Below are 22526 nucleotides of genomic sequence, written 5' to 3'. Positions count from 1 at the left end.
TTCTTTTTTGTTGACTAACATACCATCGAAACTTTTTGCCTATCGACCCGCATTCTTATTTTTTTTTTTCTGATATGTATTATTTTTGTGTTACATTCTTTAAAGAAAAATAATTTAATATATAATTGAAGATGAAAAGATAAAAATAAAAAAATGTGTGAAAGAATAATGATGTATTATGAAAAAGAATAAAAATAATATTTAGAAGTTTACGACACTTATGGATCGAGGAGTTACAAAAAGGTAATTTTGGAATATGAAAAATTATGTCACGGTAGTTATTCGTAGTTTTGCCTTTATATATAACTAGTGTGTACAGGCACTTCGTGCCTGCCGGCGAATATTATATGATACTACATATTCAATTTTTATATATTATATTTTTGTGTGTTTATGATAATGTTTAATTTAAGGTGAGATATGTGGTTAATTAATGTATTGATGGTAGTTGCTTAGGATTATATTTTTTTTTTGTAAAAATTAAATAATGTTAAGGGCAATATAAGAAATGAAGGAAGTTATTTCAAGTTTTGGCTTTATATATAGTATAGATATAATCTCGTTAGCTAAAAAATTAATTCATTTCAGAATATATATCATACTTACAATTGTCCTTCCTTTTGACCACTTTTTGGTCTTTATGAATCTTAGACCAATCTTATTCTTTTGTATTTAACATAAGGGTGGTTAAGCTTTATTATTAAATTTTACTCCTTCCAATTAATGTAAAAAGTCAAAATTATTTAAAAAAAAGCTTAGGATATTATTATCAAATATATGAATTGATACTTTGATAACATGGAGTGTAACATATTTGATTAATACATGTATCCCTTATGTTAACTTATATAATAATCTTACATATTATTATGTATTTAATTCATTTTATCATGTAATATTAAAAGGTTTGAGATAAAGAGAGTATCATAAAATTAATATAAAAAATGAACAACAATGTAATCAATTAAGACATGTATCGTATAACTAAGTGAACCATGTATCGTATATATCAGGTGATTATGATACTCACAGATGTTTAATTGTTGATCGAATATATAAAAAAGGCTTTAGTCGGAGAGGTTGCATCCATTTTGATGATCTTATTGTATTTAGACACATATATGTTGACTATATATAAATATTTAAACCAATAATAAATAGATATTATACTCATAAGAATAGTTCAGTACCGGATGTGTCAACCGTCAATGTCTAACTCTTACAATATTCAACCAGGAAGAATGTCTTTTCAATTTGAATCGTCGCACCACCGTCACACTGATTATATCATGCCTCATTGTCACTCTTTCTCTATAGAGGATAATGACTTCATGAATAACTTATTGGGTACACCTCAATCAACAAATATATATTTCAAAGATACGAGGTTTAACTTAAATCAAGATGATGGTGCTAAACCAAGTTCTTTCATGGTTAATGATAATGCTTTGAGACAATTATCCCTTCCCAAGGATAGGTTCTTAAGCGTTACTCACTCGTCCGCCACTGGAAACATCACTTCCCGTCCGACTTGCATATGTAAGACATGCTGCCATCGTTCATCCTAAGTTCGAAACAAAGAACCAATCTTAATGATTAAAAAGAAAGTACTACTTTTACTGTTGTTTTTTAAACATAAAAATATTATTACAAATATAAATAACGATTTTAAATGTAATTTTATTCTTACTTTTTCATTGTTTTACACAATATTTCCAGAATCTAATCTAATAAGTATCATTTTCGAGAATCGAATTTTACTATTTAAATATATTCAATTGTTCTTCCAAATTCCAATAAGTTCACTAACAAAAGAAAGAAGGTTCAAAGTTTGTAACGAGTGTGATCATTTTTTTCAATTTCGATTCACATTTCACATTGCAATTAACAAAACTCCGAATTTTCATTCCTCTATTTCACTTTTTTTCTGCACTCTCCTTCGGTAACTACTTCATTTTCCATCAATATTCAAAACCCATTATTGTTATATACTTTTTTCTAAATTCTTGCTTCGGTTACATTGCATGCTTTCAATTTTGAATCTTTACATTACCACGTTGATTTTCTGGGTTTGATTCTATCTGGGTTCTCTTTATTTTCTCATTTCACTTTCTATTTTGTTTTTTCTCTTAAAAAAGTGATTTTTTTTGTTGTTGTTGTTGATAGGTTTGTGTAGAAGGAAAAATGGGAAGGTTATTCTTGATCAATCTTGAAGGAAACTTCTATAGCTGCAAGCATTGTAACACACATTTTGCTCTTTCTCATGATATCATTTCCAAGGTTCCATTTTTTCACTTTCCATTTTACTCATTGGTATGTGACATGTGTGCAATTTTGTTTATTTTTAAAACTATTTTTATAGAAAATGATGAAACATGAGCCATAATTTTTCACAATAACTTATCTCCTTATACCAGAAGATAATTCCTTTTATTTATGTATGATTCTTGGTTTTGATGAATTATTATATTGGGGCAATAGAAGATAGAATCAACACATGTGAATAATAAAAAATACCAAACATGTTCACACCTAATTAGATTATTTTGCATGTGGGACCCGCTAAATTGTCTATTTAACACACTTTTCTATCCTAAGATGTGTATCATTCTATTATTGTTTCTTGTTGGTCAGAAAAATAAAATGAAAATTAAATATATATTAACCTTATATTTTCTGACCAATGAGAATAGAAAGATACATTTTGTGACAGAAGACGTAATCCCCATGAAGTGTTAGAAAAATGAAAATGGTGTTGAGAGTGGTGTGTTGTTAACATTTCTCTTGGACTATTACAAATTGGTTTAAGAAGGATGTGTATCTTTTGTAAGAGATATCATTCTCATTGGTGGTGAAAAAATATAAACTTAATATACATTTAATTCATATTCTACTTTTCTGATCAATAAAATACGAGTGATACATGAAGTAGTACAAACTTTATGTTTTGAATGGTGGATATGCAAGCATGTATATTGTATAGAATTCACTGTAAATTTGAGTCTATATTAACATTACTCTTGTCACTGTAAATTTATGTTTCTAATATATATGCTTATGTTAGATGGTATTTTTATATTGTGCATTTTTCTTTGTTGGTGTTTCATTGATATGTCATTTCATGTATCCATCCTTGTGCTTTGTCATGTTGGGTTGGTATCTTATTCCATGCTGTTGTGTGATTCTTCTTCGGCTATAGACGGATCTGCACTTTGGAATAATTCCCTATTTACGACGGATTCCGTCTCTGTCAGTGTATTCATATTTCATCAATCATGAATTTGTAGCATTACAATCTTTTGATTACTTACTTGAATCGGTTGTCATCATCTGAAACTTGTTGAGCACCAAAATTGAAGTTCTGGCCCAGATTATTTCATTGCTGTACTATTTGTGCATAGTCTCCTTACGTTTCCTATACGCATCATAATCCTTAATCGTACAACGCATTTTGCGAGCTACTTGCATGAGTGAAAATCGGAGCATCGGGATAATCTTAACCTGTTTTGCTCAGTCTTTCCATTGCAGGCATGGGAAGGCTTATCTTGTTGAGAAAGTGTAAGTGTTATTTCACTTTTCATTGCAAAACTAACATAAGCATAAGCATTAGTCGTTGCCAATGTAGAATCTCTTATTACTATTGTGCCACTTGTGTCATATATTTTGCTTTGAACACTAGAATAAAATACGGTGTCGGAAGTAATTAGCATGTTACTTGTTATGCATGATGATACTGAGTTGCACTATCCCTCTTCGTACCGCAAATTATATTTCCTTTTGCATCCACAAAAAACAAAAAGGTTAACTTCCTACAGAAGTTGCAATATAAGACCAATGTTTGGTATAGATTGTGTTTTTCGGTTCTTTTTCGGTTCTTTTTTGGTTCTTTTTCGGTTCTTATTTCTTGTTTATAAAAAAGCATGTTAGCATGTTATATCTCAAATGCACCAAAGATAATGCAATAGCTACCATATGGAAACTCACAACACAAGACTTGATTTTTTTTTTATGAGTGGTTCAAATAACATATTGTTAATCCATGTAATGGCAGTGTGAATGTGACCCTTGGCGAGAAAGAAGAACGGATGATGATCACGGGAATGCACACTGTCGTTGACATATTCTGCGTTTTCTGCGGATCCATCATTGGATGGAAATACGTAAGGATCGGTTTTTAAAGCCTTATGGCTATCGACATTTAGAAACTATAGTTCTAATGTACTTGAGTTTTTGTTCCCTTCATTATAGGAGGCTGCTCATGAGAAAACACAGGAGTACAAAGAAGGAAAATTTATCATTGAAAGGTAAACTTGTTAGTTAATATTTGTTTTGAAATGTGTGGTGGAAAGAAGCATTGATATGGTGCAGATTTTGATTGAGTAGGTGTAAGGTGTTGGGACCTGATGGTAGCCTCTACTTACCACCAGCTCCCGAAGCTGATGTTGCGGCCGATGTTGCTGCTGATGATGCTGCCGATGATGAATGATTTGATCATTTTCATTTTCAATATTGTACATCCTTTATGCTTTTGAAAATCTCATTGAAACATTTGTAATATCTCTTAGAACTTTTAGAAGTCACAATAGTTCCCTATTTCAATTTGGGTTCAAAAGTTGTTGTTTTTTTTGGTTTCTTTGTTTATAAGTAAGAGAAGATTTTAGGTGTGAATGAGTTGGTTGATAGTATCCATTTCTTTCATTGTTAATTGCACTTAATACTCTCTAATTATGATGGCCGTTAGTTTAGTGGAGTAAGGTCCTACTGGATTACTGAATAGATCAACAGGTTAAGGATTCGATTCATGTGAGCAATACTTAAAAAATAATACTCTAAAGTTGGGGGATCCTATCCGCTCACCTGATTTGGCTCGATCATAATTGGACATGCATATGGTTGAATTTCATTGAGGTACAGTTGAGTTTAAGTTTTAAAGTTAGATTCAATCAATATTTAGAGTTGAGTAAAGGACAAACATGACCCGACTTCATCTGTCTCAAAATCACCAACGGTTTCTATATATACGTGTGTTCAATTTATACAGAATAGTAATATCTCTTTAGTCCAAAGTATATGATGCATTTTGTTACAATTATCTATCTAATGATATAATTCTATTTCATATTTGAATCATGAAGTTCAAAAGTTAATTCAATCAATAATTAATATTGTGTTAGCTTTTGTAGTTAGATTGATGTTCGAATTAAAATAATATCTCGATTAATAATTAACTTGGGTAAGAAAAGTCACTCAAATTAGAGTGAAATTATCATTTTCAAAACATAATTGATACTAACATAACATTTGTCTAGTGATATATCTTAAATAAGTTAAAATATTAAAAGTTCGATTTCAGAAATATACATTTATTGATAGAATCAAATACACATTGCATAAATGATAAGTTACTTATCCATAGAGTTAGATGAATACTCTTAGTTATTAGAAGTCATGTTTGCCATGAACGACTTTAATGTTTAATAATTTCCTAAAGATGAATTTGGTAAAATCATGTGTACTGTATACGAAAATGGTAAAAGGCGTGACCATGACACACAACTCATGCACGACTTTCATTCATCTTTTTTTCCTTAGAAAAAAGTGTGTATCATGGTCACGACTTTTACTCTTCTCATATATAGTTCACATGATAAATTAATCTTTAGGAAATTATTAAACATTGAAGTCATGCATGGCAGACACGAGTTCTATAAAACTTATACTATCCCCGTAAAATTAAAAAAGTTATACTAAAATGGTAAATATGTGGTCAAATTGCACCACATTTTTAAATTTGTCGTCTTCCTCCAATCCAAATTTGAACCACACAATTCACGATGTCTTATCTTCTTTCTCCAATCACCATCGTCCGATTCTCCTTTTCTACATCTCGAAGAATACATAAAGTATTTTTCTGACCAATTACAACTCATATCACATAAACTGACATTACATTATGGAACAGAAGATATTGTCCGATTTTTCGTTCTCTATTTGTGAGGAAATCACATGTGCCATATTAGTGGGCCAGTTACACGAGCCCGGCCCATAAGGCCCATATTCAATTTTGTTTTCCTCTAAAAATCTCAAACCACCACTTCACAGTAGCCACCGCTCAATCTTCCGTATCCAGAAGCGCCGCCGTGGGGATAACGGTTTCCGGCGACTTAGACAGTTAAATCAAGTATCAGGTATGCACCTTACTTCGATTCTAACGTGTTTGTTATGATTCTTATAACTTAGGTTTAGGATTGTTGCTACGCTTTTAGAGATTTCATTTCATTTCATTATCGAATTACTTCACTCATTTCCAAATCCATCGTTCTTTACAATTTCTGGCTTCTTATTATACTATAGTTATACTGTATTCTTTTTTATTCACTTGTGTTTTGTTGTTGTTGTTGTTGTTGTTGCACACCAACTGTTTGATGAATGTCTCTGCCGAATTGATCGTTGGGTCGACGTTTAATAACTGATAGCTTATAGTTAAGTAGGTACTTAGCTAAACATGACTTGTATAAATTTGATTCAAAGGGTCCTCTGCGAGTTGGGCTTTGAAGGAAATTTTAGGAAAAAATGAAGACTTTAGAGCCATGAAATTCACTAGTGAGATGACTCTGAAGTCTTTCCTTTACCCTCCAAAACTCAGCTCATAAATGACCCTAAGGGTTTGGTAGATGCATACATATACTTTCTATTTAAATAATCTAAGGTTCAATTCGAATATATATAATGGAATATCAGCATTCGCATTGTGTGTGTCTCTCTATAATATTTATATATAACCAAGACTTAGACAGTGACATATCAGCTAGTGGACCGTGGTAATTAATAATGGGACCTTCCAATCTTCCTTATCTTCTGTTCCATCGTGATATGTCATTTGGTGCTTGGATATTAATTGTAATTGGTTATAGTTATGCGATTCTGTTTCTACACACGTTATATATTAAGGTTTAAAGGGATCATCATGGTTGTGAAGTTGAAGTTGTTGATTTTGATCTCATTTCACTTATTGTCATAAGTTAAATAACTGGCATAAAGCCATCATCTGTCTTGATACAATTATGTTACCCTCCTCAGACCCCAATAGGTAGGAGCCTAGTGCACTGGATGACCTTTTTTTACAATGTTTATTCAGTTTTGTGTCAAAACAGGCCTCGCCTCTGTGGTTGTACAGGGGCATGGCTGCAGTTGTGCCCAGCTTTTGTTTTAGTCTTCAGAGCATTCATTTGCAACTAGTTTTTTTTTCTTCTCATGCACTTTTTGATTTATAGATAGTATCTCTTCAATTTTCCTATTATAATCTCAATGATATACTGTCACTTGACCATTGAGCATTTTCCCTACTCTTTATTAACTGAAAATGTTAGTTTTCATTGTGAACCATAATAAATGGGTTTAGTGACACAAAAAATTTAAGGGGGTTTGATTTATACAAGCCTGTAGTTCACAGGGGTAATGTGTATTATAACCAAAGATTTAAGACATAAGAGAGGTTGAGAAAAACTGAGATACAGTGAAAGGCATCTAACCATCCTTCCTGCCTGTGTAGATTCAGTGAGCTGGTGCCTGGTACACGTACTGACAAGAGAGTGAGGTTGTGTTTAAGTAGGAGGTTGTTTGATGACGACTCGAATAGCGCCTGGTGTAGGAGCAAACTTGCTTGGTCAACACTCGGCAGAGAGGAATCAAGATGCTACTGCTTATGTCGGCAATCTTGACCCCCAGGTAGGTTCCCCCTTATTTTTCCAATATTCCTACTCTGGTTTTACACCTTCTCTATCTTTCCCATGCTTGCTTCTCTGTCTACATCCCCTTGAACATGGGAGCCAAATCAAGCACATTTACTTTAATTACCAGTTTATGGTTAACAACTCTAACTGGCTTCTTGTGTTTGGCTGCTATCAGATATCTGAGGAGTTATTATGGGAGCTATTTGTTCAGGCAGGTCCAGTTGGTATGTTTCATTTCATCCTTATTTTACATCATATAAATATGTCCATCTCAATTTCCCCCTATATTTTTGCGTAGATATTTCAGAGTATGATATGAATTTTTTCCTTTGTTTGTTCAAGTTAATGTCTATGTCCCGAAGGACAGAGTGACCAACCAGCATCAAGGTTATGGATTTGTTGAGTTTCGGAGTGAAGAAGATGCTGACTATGTAAGTATTCTTGAGTAATATGGATATGTTATTTGCAAATCATACACAAAAATCTCTCTAAAGCTACCAGCTGCCCTCTATTTGTTTGTTTGACTATTTGCTATTCTTTTTCTTCCATTGCAGGCCATTAAGGTGCTTAACATGATTAAGCTCTATGGAAAACCAATACGTGTAAATAAGGTATTCCATATGAAGCTTATAGTTACTTACTTTTCCTCCCTCTTCTCTCTAGTATTTAAGTGTAAAATCAAGTGAATGGAAATATGTCTAACATGCTATTATGTTTAAACATGTTTAGAAAGTATTTAGACAATGTAATATATCAAGGTTAAGCATGAAAAGCGACAGCAAGAAAAAAAAATTAAATATTGTAAAAGCATGAGAATATTGCTGGATAAGTGATCACACAATAGATAAGCTTAGGATAAAATGTGCCTGGGAGAATGTTAAAGTTTCACCTATTGAGAATAAAATGATAAAAGCTCGCCTAAGAAGGTGGTTTGGTCATATAAGTGAAATACCAATTGCGGCTTCTTTTTTATATTTGAATATTTGTCATTTTCCACGTAGTAATTAATCTTTAATATTTACTTTGTGTTTGTACTAACTTTGTTGTGTTTGTTACTATCACTGCTGTATTTCCATCTCATATCAATGTTCAGTCCACTTGATTAATGAGTATTGATTTTACTAATTTTTTGTTCCAGGCATCTCAAGATAAAAAGAGCTTGGATGTGGGGGCAAACCTTTTCATTGGCAATCTTGATCCTGTAAGTCATTTAGTCACCAAAGCATGCAAGTGTGTAACAAATATTTGGTTAACTTTGAGATTTAATATGACTGGCCCTGATGTTGCTGCAGGATGTAGATGAGAAGCTCCTATATGATACTTTCAGTGCATTTGGAGTTATTGTTACTAATCCAAAGGTTATTTCCTTCGAATATCTTTCATTACAGCAAATAGCATCATGTTTGTCACTTAGCAACACTATCTAGCAAGTAGCAGTTGCTAATACTTTTCAAGCTTCAACTTTTCTTCGCTTAGTCTGGGCATTAGTTTTTTATTGTTTTAAAATGTCCGATATCAAGCAGATAACAATAGCTTTATATATGGATGCATTAACAATAACTCTGATGTCCCAATACACTCTTAAAGGGCACAACTTTTTTTAAGTATTTTTGCCCTTAAACAGATGGGATAAATTAACATAGTGGAGTTTTGGATAACCACTTTATTGGATGATGGGTTGGATATTTGATGCTGGCTGAATCCACTGGCAATTTTAATATTGTGCCATTTATGTGGCATAAATGTGTGTAAATGGCTATGGTTTTAATCTCATTGCACAACAAATACTGTGAAGCAAATTATATTACTTTGGTTCCCTCAACCTTCCACCCTTAGAGGGGCTGATTTCATTCAAAATTATGTGTATGATCTGATGTTTAGCGTTTTGGTTGCAGATCATGAGAGATCCTGAGACAGGAAATTCACGTGGTTTTGGCTTCATCAGCTATGATTCATTTGAGGCATCTGATTCAGCTATTGAGGTAAGCCTAGTCTGGTGTTTGAACCATTTATGGGTGTGAGAGGTCAACCTTCCATTCTTTTGTTATACATATTCAGCACTTGCGGATCATAAATAGAATCTATATTTGCCATTTCAGCTTTATTTTCAATGCTAACAACAGTTGCAAATAGTCTATACACAAATCTCCATAAGTTTATTGCTATTTATTTATTTTATATCACCTTCGTGAATTGTGTTTCAATTTTGTTGATGTCTGGGTGTCCACATTTCTGGGAATGATTCCCCCCTGATATTTCATAGGCAATGAATGGACAATATCTCTGCAATCGTCAAATTACCGTGTCATATGCTTATAAGAAAGACACAAAAGGGGAAAGACATGGTACTCCAGCAGGTAATTTCATTCAACTATCTTTCATTTTTGTTGTTGATGTGATTAATTCATGCACATTGTTTCAGTACTATCTGCTTATAATTCATGTATGGTGCAGAAAGAGTTTTGGCTGCAAGCAATCCAACTGCACAGAAAAGCAGGCCTCATACTTTATTTGCGAGTGGGCCTCCAACACTTCCGAATGCTCCTCAGGGTAATGGTACCATCGCTGCTCCCGTGCCTCCTCGCCCCTTTGTTGCTAATGGAATCGCTCCTCCTATTCCTGCCCTGCGTCCACCACCCCCTCAAGCTGCGACATTCCAGCCTATGCCGGTAGGCGGGCCACCAGCATGGCATCAACAACAGCCAGGTCAAATGCCACATGGTATGCCTCCTCCTCCTCCTCAAATGCAGCAATTCAGGCTACCTCACCCTGGTATGCCGATGCCTCCACCTCCACAAGGTGTTCCGGCTCCTCAAAGGCCTCTTCCCCCACCATCAGTAATGGCAAACCAACAACCACCTGTTTGGCGACCACCACCACCACCTCAGCAACAGGGTGGACTGCCATATGGTTATCCTCAGTCCTCAATGCCACCGCCTCCCAATAATCCTCACATGCCACCACCTTCAAGTTGAATGAATGCAATCCTTATAGAATGTCCCTATCACCCGAATTCTATGCCTCTTATTTATTGTTAGCTTGCATTTCTTTGTTTCCCAATTAGAGTGGTGTAGATTGAAATATAGTAAGATGATGACATGATCTACAATTTCCGGGTAGAAATATGGTAAAAACAAATAGATAATGCTTTTGAATTTCAGGTCATTCTTCAAATGTGAGGACTTTTGTAGCCCAATTTCATGGTTTCTGCATGGAAAAAAATGAGTATCTTAACTAAATTCAAATGTGATGAAGGGTTTTACTGTTAATGAGAAAGTTGGTAGCAAGCTTTTAACTAAATTATTTTATCCAATTTTTGTTAAACTATTTTCTAATTATAATTTATAGTGAATATATGCTGTTGGCCACAATTTCACTCATTGCTTGAAAACAATGAAGATCAATACGTTTGTCAAACAATTATATATATTTTTAAATCATCTGAGATTCATTCATCTCTTCTTTGTATGCAATTATTTTCAATAAATTAATGTTAATATGATAAAAATAATTACTACCCATAAAATTTGAAAATGAAGCAATTATAACTTGACTCTTATGAATAAGGGATCCTCTCCATTAATGGAGAGGCTCTCCATTAACGGAGAGGCAAGTACATTTTCCTTGGTTTTTAATGGTAATAGTGACATTTCATTATAATTAGAAGGGTAAATGTGTTATTAGAAATTGTGTTTTTCTTTGTTTTTTGATGCATTTCCTTGGATTTCACGATTATTAATACCATGCTGATTATTATAGTGATCAAAGTATTGATATAATAATATGATAGTTTAACGGGGCAATAATTAAATTACATGTTATAAATTTTATTTATTTGTAATTTATAACTTACGAATAATGATTCTCTTTAGTACTAAAACATAAAGAGATAAATGGTTATAAGAAAAACACATTTTTATCTATTTATTTAGTAACGATTTTCTTTAGTAATGATAACACTTTTTTTATTAAAAACAACAAGGAAGAAACAAACAATTATCACTTCAATAATGATAATATCCTCCTTATTTATAGTTCAATTACTGAAATTGGTTATATTACCAATAAATAACAATTAGATAAACTTGATAAGCTATTTTGACTATGAAGTTTTTTATGGGACCAAGCAGGGAAAATATTGATTTAAATAAAGATTACTTGTTTTATTTGGTATTCCAATCTAATCAAAAAGTAATAATTTATTACCAAAATCATAAAAAATAACATTTTTATATTATTTATTAAAATCTTCGTGATTTAAATTACGAAAATATGATATTTTTTTGGGACATGTAATGTTGTTTGTTGATCATATTTGACTTTGCATGCAGGTGTTTCCTGTTATTTTGACTGTCCGCATGTTGTCTTGGTCTTTAAGAGTTATTCTGAAACCAAGACCTTGTTCCTTGTCCATTTTACCATACCACATATATATATATATATATATATATATATGCCTTCACACGTTCCTTCCAATTCCAACACTTCTTCATTCTTATACCTAATACACTATCAACCTTTTCCTCTTCTTTCTATATATGCTTCTCAATATCATCACTTTTCTACCTTTTTATATCACCATAATCACTTTCAATATCCAAACCATGCTGTGAAGTAAAAACCCATGTTTATTTCTTGGTAAAGTTTCCAACTTGCTTTATTTATGTTTCTTGTTTTCATTGGTGTCATGAATTTGAGGTATAAATGCAGTTATAGAAGGTATCTGGGGTTTTAGCTATGATTGGCAATTTCTTTTGTGCCTTGAATTGTTGTAAAGGGAAGGGTGTTCTTGATCATCAGCCACATGAAAAAGGTACATGAATTCTTTGTTTCAATTAATAGTTGTTGTTGACTTTGTTATTTTTATGATTTATGTTCTTCCATTTACCCATCTTTGTTGTATCTTTCTGTATGCTTATTCTTCAAAATACTTCATATTTTTCATTCCAAATGTTGAATTGCATGTCTCTTGTGATAATAAATGTTGAATTTTTATTCCAAATGTTGAATATATGGATTAAATTCCCTTGGAAAGACACATAGGAAAGTTTAATCTTAGTTAGTGCTTTTGAATATTTTTAGTATTGTGCTTTCTAGTAGTTTTGAGTTAGAACTTAGAACTAAGCTTTAGTATATGTTTTGGATTTGATTACTAGAAATTTCATTTGTAAAATTCTTCTCTTTTTAATTCTCCCTCATGCATTCAACATGTCAAACCATAGCCATAAGTATTTGACAGATTCCGATTTTTGCAACGGCATGTATCTATCTGTTGCTGGGAGAAATTAACAAAGCTAAATGGAATTACTTTTTAGATCGTGGAATGTTAGGATCTAAATGCATGGTGTGGGATTTGAGTCCCACGCCAGAAGTGCGGGATTCTCGTGTTGGGTTTACATTGCCTTGGGCTTTCAGCTATAAGAGCTAGATTTTATGAAGTGGGTTTTCCAAGGTTTGTATCAATTGTCATTAAGACATTCCACACCGAGTCTCCACTGTGAACGAGTGGGCGCTAAGTTAGACTTCTCGGTGTTTGCCAGGGACTAGTCAAGGGGCTAGTACGCAACCAGCCCCTCATTTGGGCCGGGGCTGTGGAGCATTGTGGAATGTTAGGATCCGATGGTAACATATGGAACTTGAGTCCTACATCTGAAGTTTGTGATTTCGGTGTGGGGTTTATAGTCTTGGTCTCCCCAAGGTTCATATCAATACTTTATAACTGAAGATGCTTAGCTGGAGTGCTTGACCATGTTGTGGTTAAACTATATATTTGTTTTATTATATTTTGTTGATCCACTTCCATATAGTGAAAACTGAAAATTATCTAAGGAAAATATGCATGCATCTGTGTTTTAGGTGAACAAAGTCGGGTTCTAGCGAGACATCTTTGACTACGAAACTAGCTTCCTAAAACTGCATTCTTCACTTTGTTTCTGTGTTTCTATTTAGTTAGTTTTGCAATATGTGATTTATTCATGTAATATTTTATGTCTTTGTGATCAACAGTGATTGCAACTAAAACATATAGCTATAAGTCATTGAGATCGGCAACTGGAGATTTTCATCCTTCAAGCAAAATTGGTGGAGGAGGTTATGGAGTTGTCCACAAGGTGAAAGTTTTACCGTCTTTTGTCTTAATTCGTTTACTTTTGGTTGTCCGAATGTTTGCCATCATTATCATTAGATAGATTTCAGTCGGTTGTGTACTCTTTGATCGAACTTTTTCCCTTTTCATTTTGAGTAGATTTCTTTGCTGCTTTGTCGTTAATATTTGCAGGGAGTTTTAAGGGATGGTACTCAAGTTGCGATCAAGTCTCTTTCGGTTGATTCTAAACAAGGACGTCATGAATTCATGACAGAAATTGATATGATATCAAGGACAAGGCATCCAAATCTTGTGGAACTAATTGGCTTCTGCGTTGAGGGTAGTCATCAAATATTGGTGTACGAATTTTTGGAGAACAATAGCCTCGCGAGTTCCTTGCTTGGTAAATATCAGAACATTTTAAATACGTGTCTCGATGTGACTCATTTTTAAGTTGGATGATTATTCACACTTTTCATTTTTTGAAGTGGTTTATCCTCGTATGGTATGTTTGTTTAAGATTCTGGAACACCCCGAACGAAACATGAAAATGAGATTTTTCCTCTCACCGAATGGAGGGTTGCTTATGTACCGACCATGCTAACACAACGAAAATTTTACAGGTTCCAGAAGTAAATATGTTCCTCTCGATTGGCCAAAGAGGGCTGCTATTTGCCTTGGTACGGCTTCTGGTCTTAGGTTTCTTCATGAAGAAGCGCAACCAAGAATCGTTCACAGAGATATCAAGGCCAGCAACATACTGCTGGATGGGAACTTTAATCCTAAAATTGGAGATTTTGGTCTCGCAAAACTGTTTCCCGACAATATCACCCATGTTAGTACTCGAGTTGCAGGAACGGAGTAAGTACATATGCATAACATACATTAGTTTATATCATGCTGTGTGCGATCGGCGCCAGAATTTGCCTTTTGATTATTGCTAGAATGTTAGTTTAGGCTTTAAATAACTTCTGTAAATTCATTTGAGTTCCATAATTCATCTTTACACAGATTTTGATAGGAACATAGTTCAATCATCTTTGTACCGAGATGCAATATTTTTGCATAAGTAGGACACAAAGTGAATGGAGAGAGGAAATAAGTTCAAAACTAGAAAACTGTTGTGTACTAAAAGTGAGAGAAACTGAAAGTAACTGTTCTAAATCTCCTATGTTTTTTCGGCTTACTTATCACTTTTTTCGGCTTACCTATCACTTTTGTCTTAACATATAAATGATGTTTACTTGTTTTCTTTGTGCAGGGGATATCTTGCACCAGAATATGCACTTCTAGGACAGCTTACAAAGAAGGCTGATGTATATAGTTTTGGGGTTCTCATGCTTGAAATAATCAGTGGTAAAAGTAGTAGCAAAGCAGCATTTGGAGAGAATCTTTTGGTTCTAGTGGAATGGGTATATTTATGGATTCTTGAGTATCAATAATAATGATTACCAGCAAGGGTTGGTCTAGTGGTGTAAGGCACTGCTAGATTCCCAGAAAGACCAAAAGGTCAAAGGTTCGATTTCTAAGAGCGAAACTTGTTGGGAGGGGCAGCTAAGCACCCCGAAAGGGATTAGTTCCTTGCCCAAAAAGTGAGAGGATATCCTTGATAGTATAAAAAAAATAATGATTCGATACATGCTATGATCTTATATTAGTAAAGTTGAAATTAGGCTTCTCGTGTATAAGGGAAACCGTTGCGCTTGGTGAGAAACCATATAGCGAGTTCAGCTTCAGACCCTAGACATAAAGTCTTAAAGCGTTAGGTTTATGAGTCTATCTAGTTATATTTTCCTGGTTTTTACCATTTTTCGGAACGCTACATTTGTGCAGGCATGGAAGCTGAAAGAAGAGAAAAGGCTTCTAGACCTTGTTGATCCAAATCTAACCAACTACAATGAGATTGAGGTGTATAGGTTCATTATGGTTGCTCTATTTTGCACCCAAGCAACTTCTCAACATAGACCAAACATGAAGCAAGTATTGAAAATGCTTTCCAAGGAAGTTCATATCAATGAGAAGGCATTGACTGAGCCTGGAATATATAGATGCCATTCCTACGGAAAGATCGTCACTTCTTTGAATGACTCATCTTCATCTTCTCAAGTAATAAGGCACAACAAATGTAAAAATCCATATGTAACATCATCCAACTTTGCCACTAAGGAGACTAAACCAAATGGAGATTCTTCGACTTTTCAGAAGAAGATGGCGGCCAAGAAAAACTATAGGTGAAACGATTAAGAAAGATTTAGAGATCAATGCTTTGTTAATGAACATGATTTATGATAAAACATTGTAGTGTCGTTTGATCTATGTAGTTGACTTCATCTGTTGAGATTAATGCTTGATTGTTATTGTAACCCCAACTAACTTTGAGGTACAAATATTGTGACGAATGTTTCGTAGATGATTGTTTAGATAATGATGTTTGGTTCCTAGATGATTAAAAGATTATTTGCTTTCTATGGTAAAATCATGACTAGGAAGTGGTTTATGGGTATTGTTTTGGTCTGTTGTTATCTTTAGGAAGCATCAATACTAATGTAGTTGTCTTGAAAATATGGGCATATTTGGAACTAGACATTAATGGTTTATTTATAAGTTGAGTTTTTGAATGAAAGAAAAAGAAAGAGAAAACATTAAAGCTATGAATTACACTTGTTGGGTGGCATTCAGGCATTTCCTTCTGAAAACTAACTCGCAAACCGACCATAAGGGTTGTTTTGTTCTCTATATTAGTGCAGCTTGCAGATTTAATTTCTTGTTTATGCATAGGATATTTTATACTTATTTTGTGCTTTTCAATGAAACAAAATCAAGCAATTCTCTAGCAAGGGTTGGTAGATAAGGATGAGTTCAAGGAGGCCCAAGTCTGCAACCATAGGCCTTACATCAAAATATTTCTTAAAAATAGTTATAAAAAAGGGCGGCTCAGTATACGAGACTCCCTTAGTATTCTTAAAAATAGTCATATAAACGTAATATTCTTATATAAAAATACTGTCATATCGTGTGTCTGATCTGTCCCTATGACCTTTTCGGTTTCTTGACTGGTGCAGCTTTTCCTTTGTGTCTGAGTACACCATTTTCAGAGCTCTTTGAAGATTCTTCATTCTGTTTCATCATTTTCCTTTCAGTCATTATGTGTTCTGCATTCTTGATGATCTCCTCCAAGGAAATTATCTGCTCCTTTGCATGAGTTTGGCTATGTTCAGCATTTGATTCAATCATAGGTTCCTCATCTGAGTAGGGATATTGATATTCCTCTATTAGTTTCTGAGATTCAGCATTGTCCCAATCCTCACAAACAGTTATTCTTGTCATAGCTTCCCAAGTGTGCAAAATTCTATCCGGGCCGGGCTGCCAAATAATATCTCCGGTTTTCCCTTTCAGTATGAACTTGAATTGGATTGGCTTTCCAACAGGTATGTTCTGATCTCATAAAGGAAAATATAACAAGATTTAGAAAGTTTATTTTCATTTCATGTTGGAAAGATTATATCAAAAGCCTTATACGTGCAACTGTTAAAGTTGTCGCTATGTGACTCGGAAGTCGAAATCAGCCTCTTACAAATACAAGGACAGTAAGGTAAGGCTGCATGTGAAGGTTTTGAATCGTGATTGTCTTACAATTGTAGTTGCATTGTGGCCTTTTGTGGGCCGATTGCGGCCACATCGTAGTTGTAAGCTTTATTATAGGAACATGCTGTCCTACTAAAGATTGTACTCACCAGGTGGGTGGTCCATACATGGCCATCAGACCAAGTCATTGGTAATGCATTTGAAGGGTTCCATGAACCAAACATTGGATCATCTCCAACTAAAAGAAATTGTTCCCCGAAGGCGCAATCCTTTTGTAACTGAAATTTGACATGGATGCTCTTCAGTTCATCTGCAAAACAGATTCATGTTTTTTGAGCAGTGGAATATGAAAAGGAATATAGATCCTAAAAGGTGGCTAGAACCAACTTGTTTGTAGAGCTTCAAGCTTTTCAGTGTCCAAGTCCAGCTGCAACATACTCTGCAAACCAATATTGAATTTCATCAAATATGTCAAAATCTTATAAGCACTCATTTTATATCATGCATATCAGTGTTTTAAATTGCGGTTGCAGTTACTGCGATTGCGGTCAATGCAGTGTGAATTTTTGATATCGATGTAGTCTGATACAGCCTGATGTGGTTGCGTTGCAGTCTGATACAATTGCGTTCCGCAATTTGAATCGCTGATGCATATATTATGATAAAAAACTGTATTGTTGCAGTCACATTTTAAGACTAATCAATAATTATATATTACCAACAATTATAGTAACCTTATGATAAATTACCAACAATTATATAGAGAGAGAGAAAATGAAATCTACCTTAGTTTCAGATTTCACAGCATAAATTGGGTAAATACCCTTGTTTTGTACAAGTTTCAGGACCTGAAAGTTGCAACCTTTTTTCTCATTTGAAGAGAAACAAATTTTGGGTCTATCAGAACCAAAAGCAGCACCTCTAGGAAAACATGATCCTAGACTCTTAACAATAGCCTTTGAACAAGAGCTAGTGAGTGTTTCCATCACTTGCTGAAGTGTGTAGTTAATTTGTGACAGACACAAAAAGACAAAGACACAATTGTTTGTGTCTTGAACAAGTTTTTGTTTGATACTAGGAAGGAATGAAAATGTAGAATATAAGTGAAAGTGTGAATGTTATTGAAACTTGAAGTGGTTTTCCTTATATAGTGTTATTGTTGTGGTGACAGAGAAGTTTAAGGTACTATGTCACAAAAATAGACCACAGATTCAATTGCATGTGGCATGTAGAATATAAGTGTTGGTTTTGTTGTAAGTGAGTGGTGCATGTACTTTTATATATCACTCTTCTTAGTTCTTTCTCATATACAACCACTTTTTATGTGCAACCATTCCTTCTTTTCTGTTTTTATCGATGTTGTGAAAATCGGACCATATTGTCTTTCACTTGGTGAACTAGTAGTTCCTATATTTTTTTGGTTTCCCACATATATCCTCGTACTAGAGTAATCATGTCCGAGCCGGAAATATCCACAAGTATGTGATGAGGCTAACTCTTCTAGCGGGTATTTTTTCCATCCACAAGTATGTCGGTCAAAACCAGTTCAGTTTTCAATTCAACTGTATCAATCATACTGGCCGATTTTTATTTAAAATTATTATTTTTTTTTAATAAAAATGACTTAGTTTTACAGAAAGTTGGTATAGAATCAAACATAAAACTACTATATTGGTTTATACTTCTAAAACATTGTTTATTACTAAATTTTGTTTTAACAAATGATATAAATAAAATATTTATTGTCTTCTTTATTAATTTTTAAACATTGATATGTATATAATATATGTGTATATATAACTTTACCTATATACAATTTAGCTAGTGAATCATCAATTTAAATGATGTCCTTTGTATTGTGGATGCATTAGCTATTTATTTCTTTAAAGATAAGTTGCTTTTGTAATATTAAAGCTAATTTATTCAAATGAAACTTAGGATATTTATTTATAAATTAAAAAGATATTATTTTACAAAATTAATGAAATTGTACATGTCACATTAAGCTGCAAGTGAATTGGTGTTACTGATGACTTCTTATAATCACAAATACAAAATACAAATGTAGATTTGTACTCAACTTGCACCAAATATTCTATCATATAGGAATACAAAATATATGTAATTAACATTATGCAGTTTTAAAAGTGTAACCAGCTAAAATATCGGGCACATTTATATATTTTCCTTAAGGGTTAGGCGAAAAGTTATATTTGATTTATGACGAAAAAATATTTATTGGCCTATGATAATTGAAGAGAAGTTAAGCTCTAACTCTAGTCAGTAAGGGATTACACTTCTACTAGGGTGTGCAAATGTACACCCTGAAAACAAAAATGTGTGTATATATTATGTTTATAATTAATATTTTTTGCGACCCTACTTATATGTGATTACAGTGATACTACTCATTTACCATATTTTGGTCGATTTTGGATCACTCAATATAACTTGCACCTCTTATTCTCGGGTCCTAGATTTGCCACTCACTCTAATATTAAGCTAAGATTTCAGAACCAATTGGTAATGAGAACTTAAGCCATTCCTAGGAGACTTAGACAATGATGTATGATTTACTTTCCGGAAAAATCATACGGTTTTATGAAATCATATGCTATTGCTCGAATCCACAGTCAATCCTATTTTTGATAGGAGTAGTTGACAATTGAATCCAAATTTTCTCATTATCTTCATATCCATAATAGTGTGAAAAGAAAAAAAGGCCCGACTCCAAGTTGTTCAAGAATAATGGTATTGAGTTTCTCGACCCTTTACCTTATGATTAATCAGTTATATTTCTCGATCGAAGCAAGATAATGAAGGGGTATAACCATATCTACTTAGCCACGAGCTGAGTAATATGTCTGCATTATGGTAAGAACAAGCAACACCATAGCTGCAACTATCCCTATCAATTTCCACACATTTGGTATATGATCATGGATCAAGATTCTATAGCTACATTTGCATGAATATCTAACACATTCTACACAAAGTCTACAACAATGCCAAACCAATATAGGGAACTTTTTCAAGTGTTTCACTTCTGAATATGCATTCAAGTCCTCACAAACTTTGCTATAACTTGAGTCCATTTGATCCACTCCCTTTGTAATTGTGACAAAAAAAGTGAGCAAATCTTCATTGCTGATATTGGTATCTTTCACAAGAACTCCAATGCTTATAAGAAGCTCTATATCTTGTGAAGAACATACTAAGCCTCTAAGAAACATAGCATATGAAGTGAATTGTCTGCTTATGCCGATTCGGCTTTGTTCCCAAGCAATGAAGTTCCTCAAATGTACTTCAGTTGTTTCCTCTATATGTAGTGGTGGAATTTCAAGCACCCCTTTAACAAATCTTATGTCAAAACCAAATCTTTTAACTTGCTTGATATGATTCTCTATTGGTCTAAGTGTTACTCCTGCTGCTCTAAGCCTCGTCGCGCATCGCTTCAATTCTTGTTGAGCTTGTTTCACCTAGTAGAAAAATAACATATACAATGGATAAGTACATTAAATGTAGGAAAAAGGGAACAACGATAAAATGTTTATAGTCTGAAATGTTAGCAGGACCTGAACGAACTGGACTACATGTTAATTACGTGTTTGGATCGGATGATTTTTTTGCCTAAAACTGACCATGATAATGTGAACATATCCTAAGGATTTAGCAGATTCTTCAAGAATGATATTAATCAGAACAACAAAAACAACAACATAACCTTCTGCCCTTCATCAATGATTGAGGACAAGTGCATGAGATGGAGAAAATGCGCCACGGCCGGACACCGAATCAAAGGGTAGCTGAAGAGAGAAAGTGTAAGATCAGCAACAAGGTGATCAACTTGACTTGTAAATACATCAGGAAGAAGTATCCTAGCCAAAGTCTTGAGAACAAAGAAGGGTATTTGGTTCTCTAGTAAAATGAGATCAGTGAGAACAAATGGTAGCATTTCTTGGTGTCCTAGTATAGGGTCAAAAGAACCATGATGGTTATCTTCATTTGGAATTTGAGGTACCATATCTTGTGGTGAACACCTAAGTAGTAACTCTAACAAAAAGGAACCATCAAGTAACATTATTTTGGCTAGTTCATGAGGTTCATATTTGATGTTACCTCCATAGCTAGCTCTTACTGCATCATCCAAGCCTAGAATGATTTTGCCACATTCATCCAAGGTCGATACCGGATTCTGCGTCCTGTGAAGAAGCGCGAGCATGTAGCGCCATTTGTGCTCTTCCATTGCAAGAAGGTGGCTGCTAGTTCCTCTATGTATTGGTCCAATTGTGAGAAGTTTTGGTGAGTATGATTCCTCATTGTGTTTTCTAAGTTTGCTTGAAACACTTGCAATGCTGCTTATGAAGGATTTCACTTCTCTATGGTCTAGAGAACCTAGTGTAACTTTAATGGAATTCATCCAACTACACTCATTTTGAGTTTGATCCATGATTGGTAAAGATATAAGTCTTGAATTGATGGATATGAATTTTGACAGAAAATGCAACTAACAAATATTCAAACTAGTAAAAGACATAAGGGACTAATGTCATATTTCTATCCTCTAAAGACTAAATATCACATCATTTATTCAAACTTGAAAGGATCCAAGTAACGGTTAAATAACATATTTTAATTGGAATTTTAGCCTAATATCAAAAAAGTCTAGATTTTTTCGCAACCCGATTTTCAGTTGGAAGATCGGCTCTGCGACTATTCAAACTTGAAAGGATCCAAGTAACGGTCAAATAACATATTTTAATTCGAATTTTAGCCTAATGTCAAAAAAAAGGTTTAGATTTTGTTGCAACCCGATTTTCGGTTGGAAGATCGATTCTGCGACTGATTTATAAGAGAAAATGGGGTGATGGTAATTTCTATAAAAATTATAAAATTGGACAATTCCTCTTCATCTGTCAACTAGCTGTCTACTACTAAATAGTATAGTTTCATTCACCTAAGTTAAGTTTAATTTTAGCATCTAAGTTTAATATAAAAAATATGTACCTTACCTTAGTGGAGAAGAAAAAGTAGAGATGTGAAAGTAGTAAAAGGAAAAGGAAGGGCTCAAGAAAGTGAATAAAGTTGTTGAAAATAGACCACTTTTTCAGTTACACTAATAA

The 22526-nt window shown here is 33.7% G+C and overlaps 5 protein-coding genes across 9 annotated transcripts; 3 read left to right on the top strand and 2 right to left on the bottom strand.

Moving 5' to 3' along the window:
• On the top strand, positions 1805 to 4693 carry LOC109352640 (protein yippee-like). Of its 3 annotated transcripts, none has more exons than XM_019594785.1 (6): positions 1805 to 1840; positions 2167 to 2280; positions 3515 to 3558; positions 4052 to 4160; positions 4249 to 4304; positions 4384 to 4578. In XM_019594785.1, the coding sequence occupies exons 2-6, from the start codon at positions 2185 to 2187 to the stop codon at positions 4484 to 4486; spliced, it is 408 nt and encodes a 135-aa protein (XP_019450330.1). In that variant the 5' UTR covers positions 1805 to 1840; positions 2167 to 2184; the 3' UTR covers positions 4487 to 4578. The 3 variants fall into 3 exon arrangements, with proteins under 3 accessions (XP_019450330.1, XP_019450329.1, XP_019450327.1); XM_019594784.1 differs by having other exon boundaries at positions 1838 to 1942; XM_019594782.1 differs by lacking the exon at positions 1805 to 1840 and adding an exon at positions 2063 to 2069 and having other exon boundaries at positions 4384 to 4693.
• On the bottom strand, positions 4706 to 21952 carry LOC109352636 (putative UPF0481 protein At3g02645). Its single transcript, XM_019594776.1, has 3 exons — positions 21128 to 21952; positions 20235 to 20882; positions 4706 to 4719 (listed from the first exon to the last, which is right to left on the bottom strand). Exons 1-2 carry the CDS (start codon positions 21851 to 21853, stop codon positions 20244 to 20246), a joined length of 1365 nt encoding a protein of 454 aa, XP_019450321.1. The 5' UTR covers positions 21854 to 21952; the 3' UTR covers positions 4706 to 4719; positions 20235 to 20243.
• LOC109352638 (splicing factor 3B subunit 4) lies at positions 6072 to 10903 on the top strand. Its single transcript, XM_019594780.1, has 10 exons — positions 6072 to 6188; positions 7553 to 7728; positions 7909 to 7957; positions 8076 to 8164; positions 8288 to 8344; positions 8872 to 8934; positions 9026 to 9091; positions 9629 to 9715; positions 9997 to 10090; positions 10188 to 10903. Exons 2-10 carry the CDS (start codon positions 7624 to 7626, stop codon positions 10706 to 10708), a joined length of 1131 nt encoding a protein of 376 aa, XP_019450325.1. The 5' UTR covers positions 6072 to 6188; positions 7553 to 7623; the 3' UTR covers positions 10709 to 10903.
• On the top strand, positions 12209 to 16250 carry LOC109352637 (putative serine/threonine-protein kinase). 3 transcript variants are annotated; one of them, XM_019594778.1, is made up of 8 exons: positions 12209 to 12371; positions 12444 to 12546; positions 13740 to 13843; positions 14011 to 14221; positions 14442 to 14679; positions 15080 to 15230; positions 15652 to 15932; positions 15985 to 16250. In XM_019594778.1, the coding sequence occupies exons 2-8, from the start codon at positions 12471 to 12473 to the stop codon at positions 16118 to 16120; spliced, it is 1197 nt and encodes a 398-aa protein (XP_019450323.1). In that variant the 5' UTR covers positions 12209 to 12371; positions 12444 to 12470; the 3' UTR covers positions 16121 to 16250. The 3 variants fall into 3 exon arrangements, with proteins under 3 accessions (XP_019450323.1, XP_019450322.1, XP_019450324.1); XM_019594777.1 differs by having other exon boundaries at positions 12209 to 12546; XM_019594779.1 differs by having other exon boundaries at positions 12211 to 12546; positions 15652 to 16250.
• On the bottom strand, positions 16737 to 18511 carry LOC109352639 (cyclomaltodextrin glucanotransferase-like). The gene is made up of 4 exons (XM_019594781.1): positions 18189 to 18511; positions 17791 to 17842; positions 17553 to 17713; positions 16737 to 17253 (listed from the first exon to the last, which is right to left on the bottom strand). Exons 1-4 carry the CDS (start codon positions 18387 to 18389, stop codon positions 16849 to 16851), a joined length of 819 nt encoding a protein of 272 aa, XP_019450326.1. The 5' UTR covers positions 18390 to 18511; the 3' UTR covers positions 16737 to 16848.

This window comes from Lupinus angustifolius, chromosome LG07 (assembly GCF_001865875.1).
Source record: "Lupinus angustifolius cultivar Tanjil chromosome LG07, LupAngTanjil_v1.0, whole genome shotgun sequence".
In the NCBI taxonomy this organism is placed as follows: domain Eukaryota; kingdom Viridiplantae; phylum Streptophyta; class Magnoliopsida; order Fabales; family Fabaceae; genus Lupinus; species Lupinus angustifolius.
The sequence above is the reverse complement of the archived record's forward strand: the minus strand, read 5'-3'. Positions and strand labels throughout refer to the sequence as shown.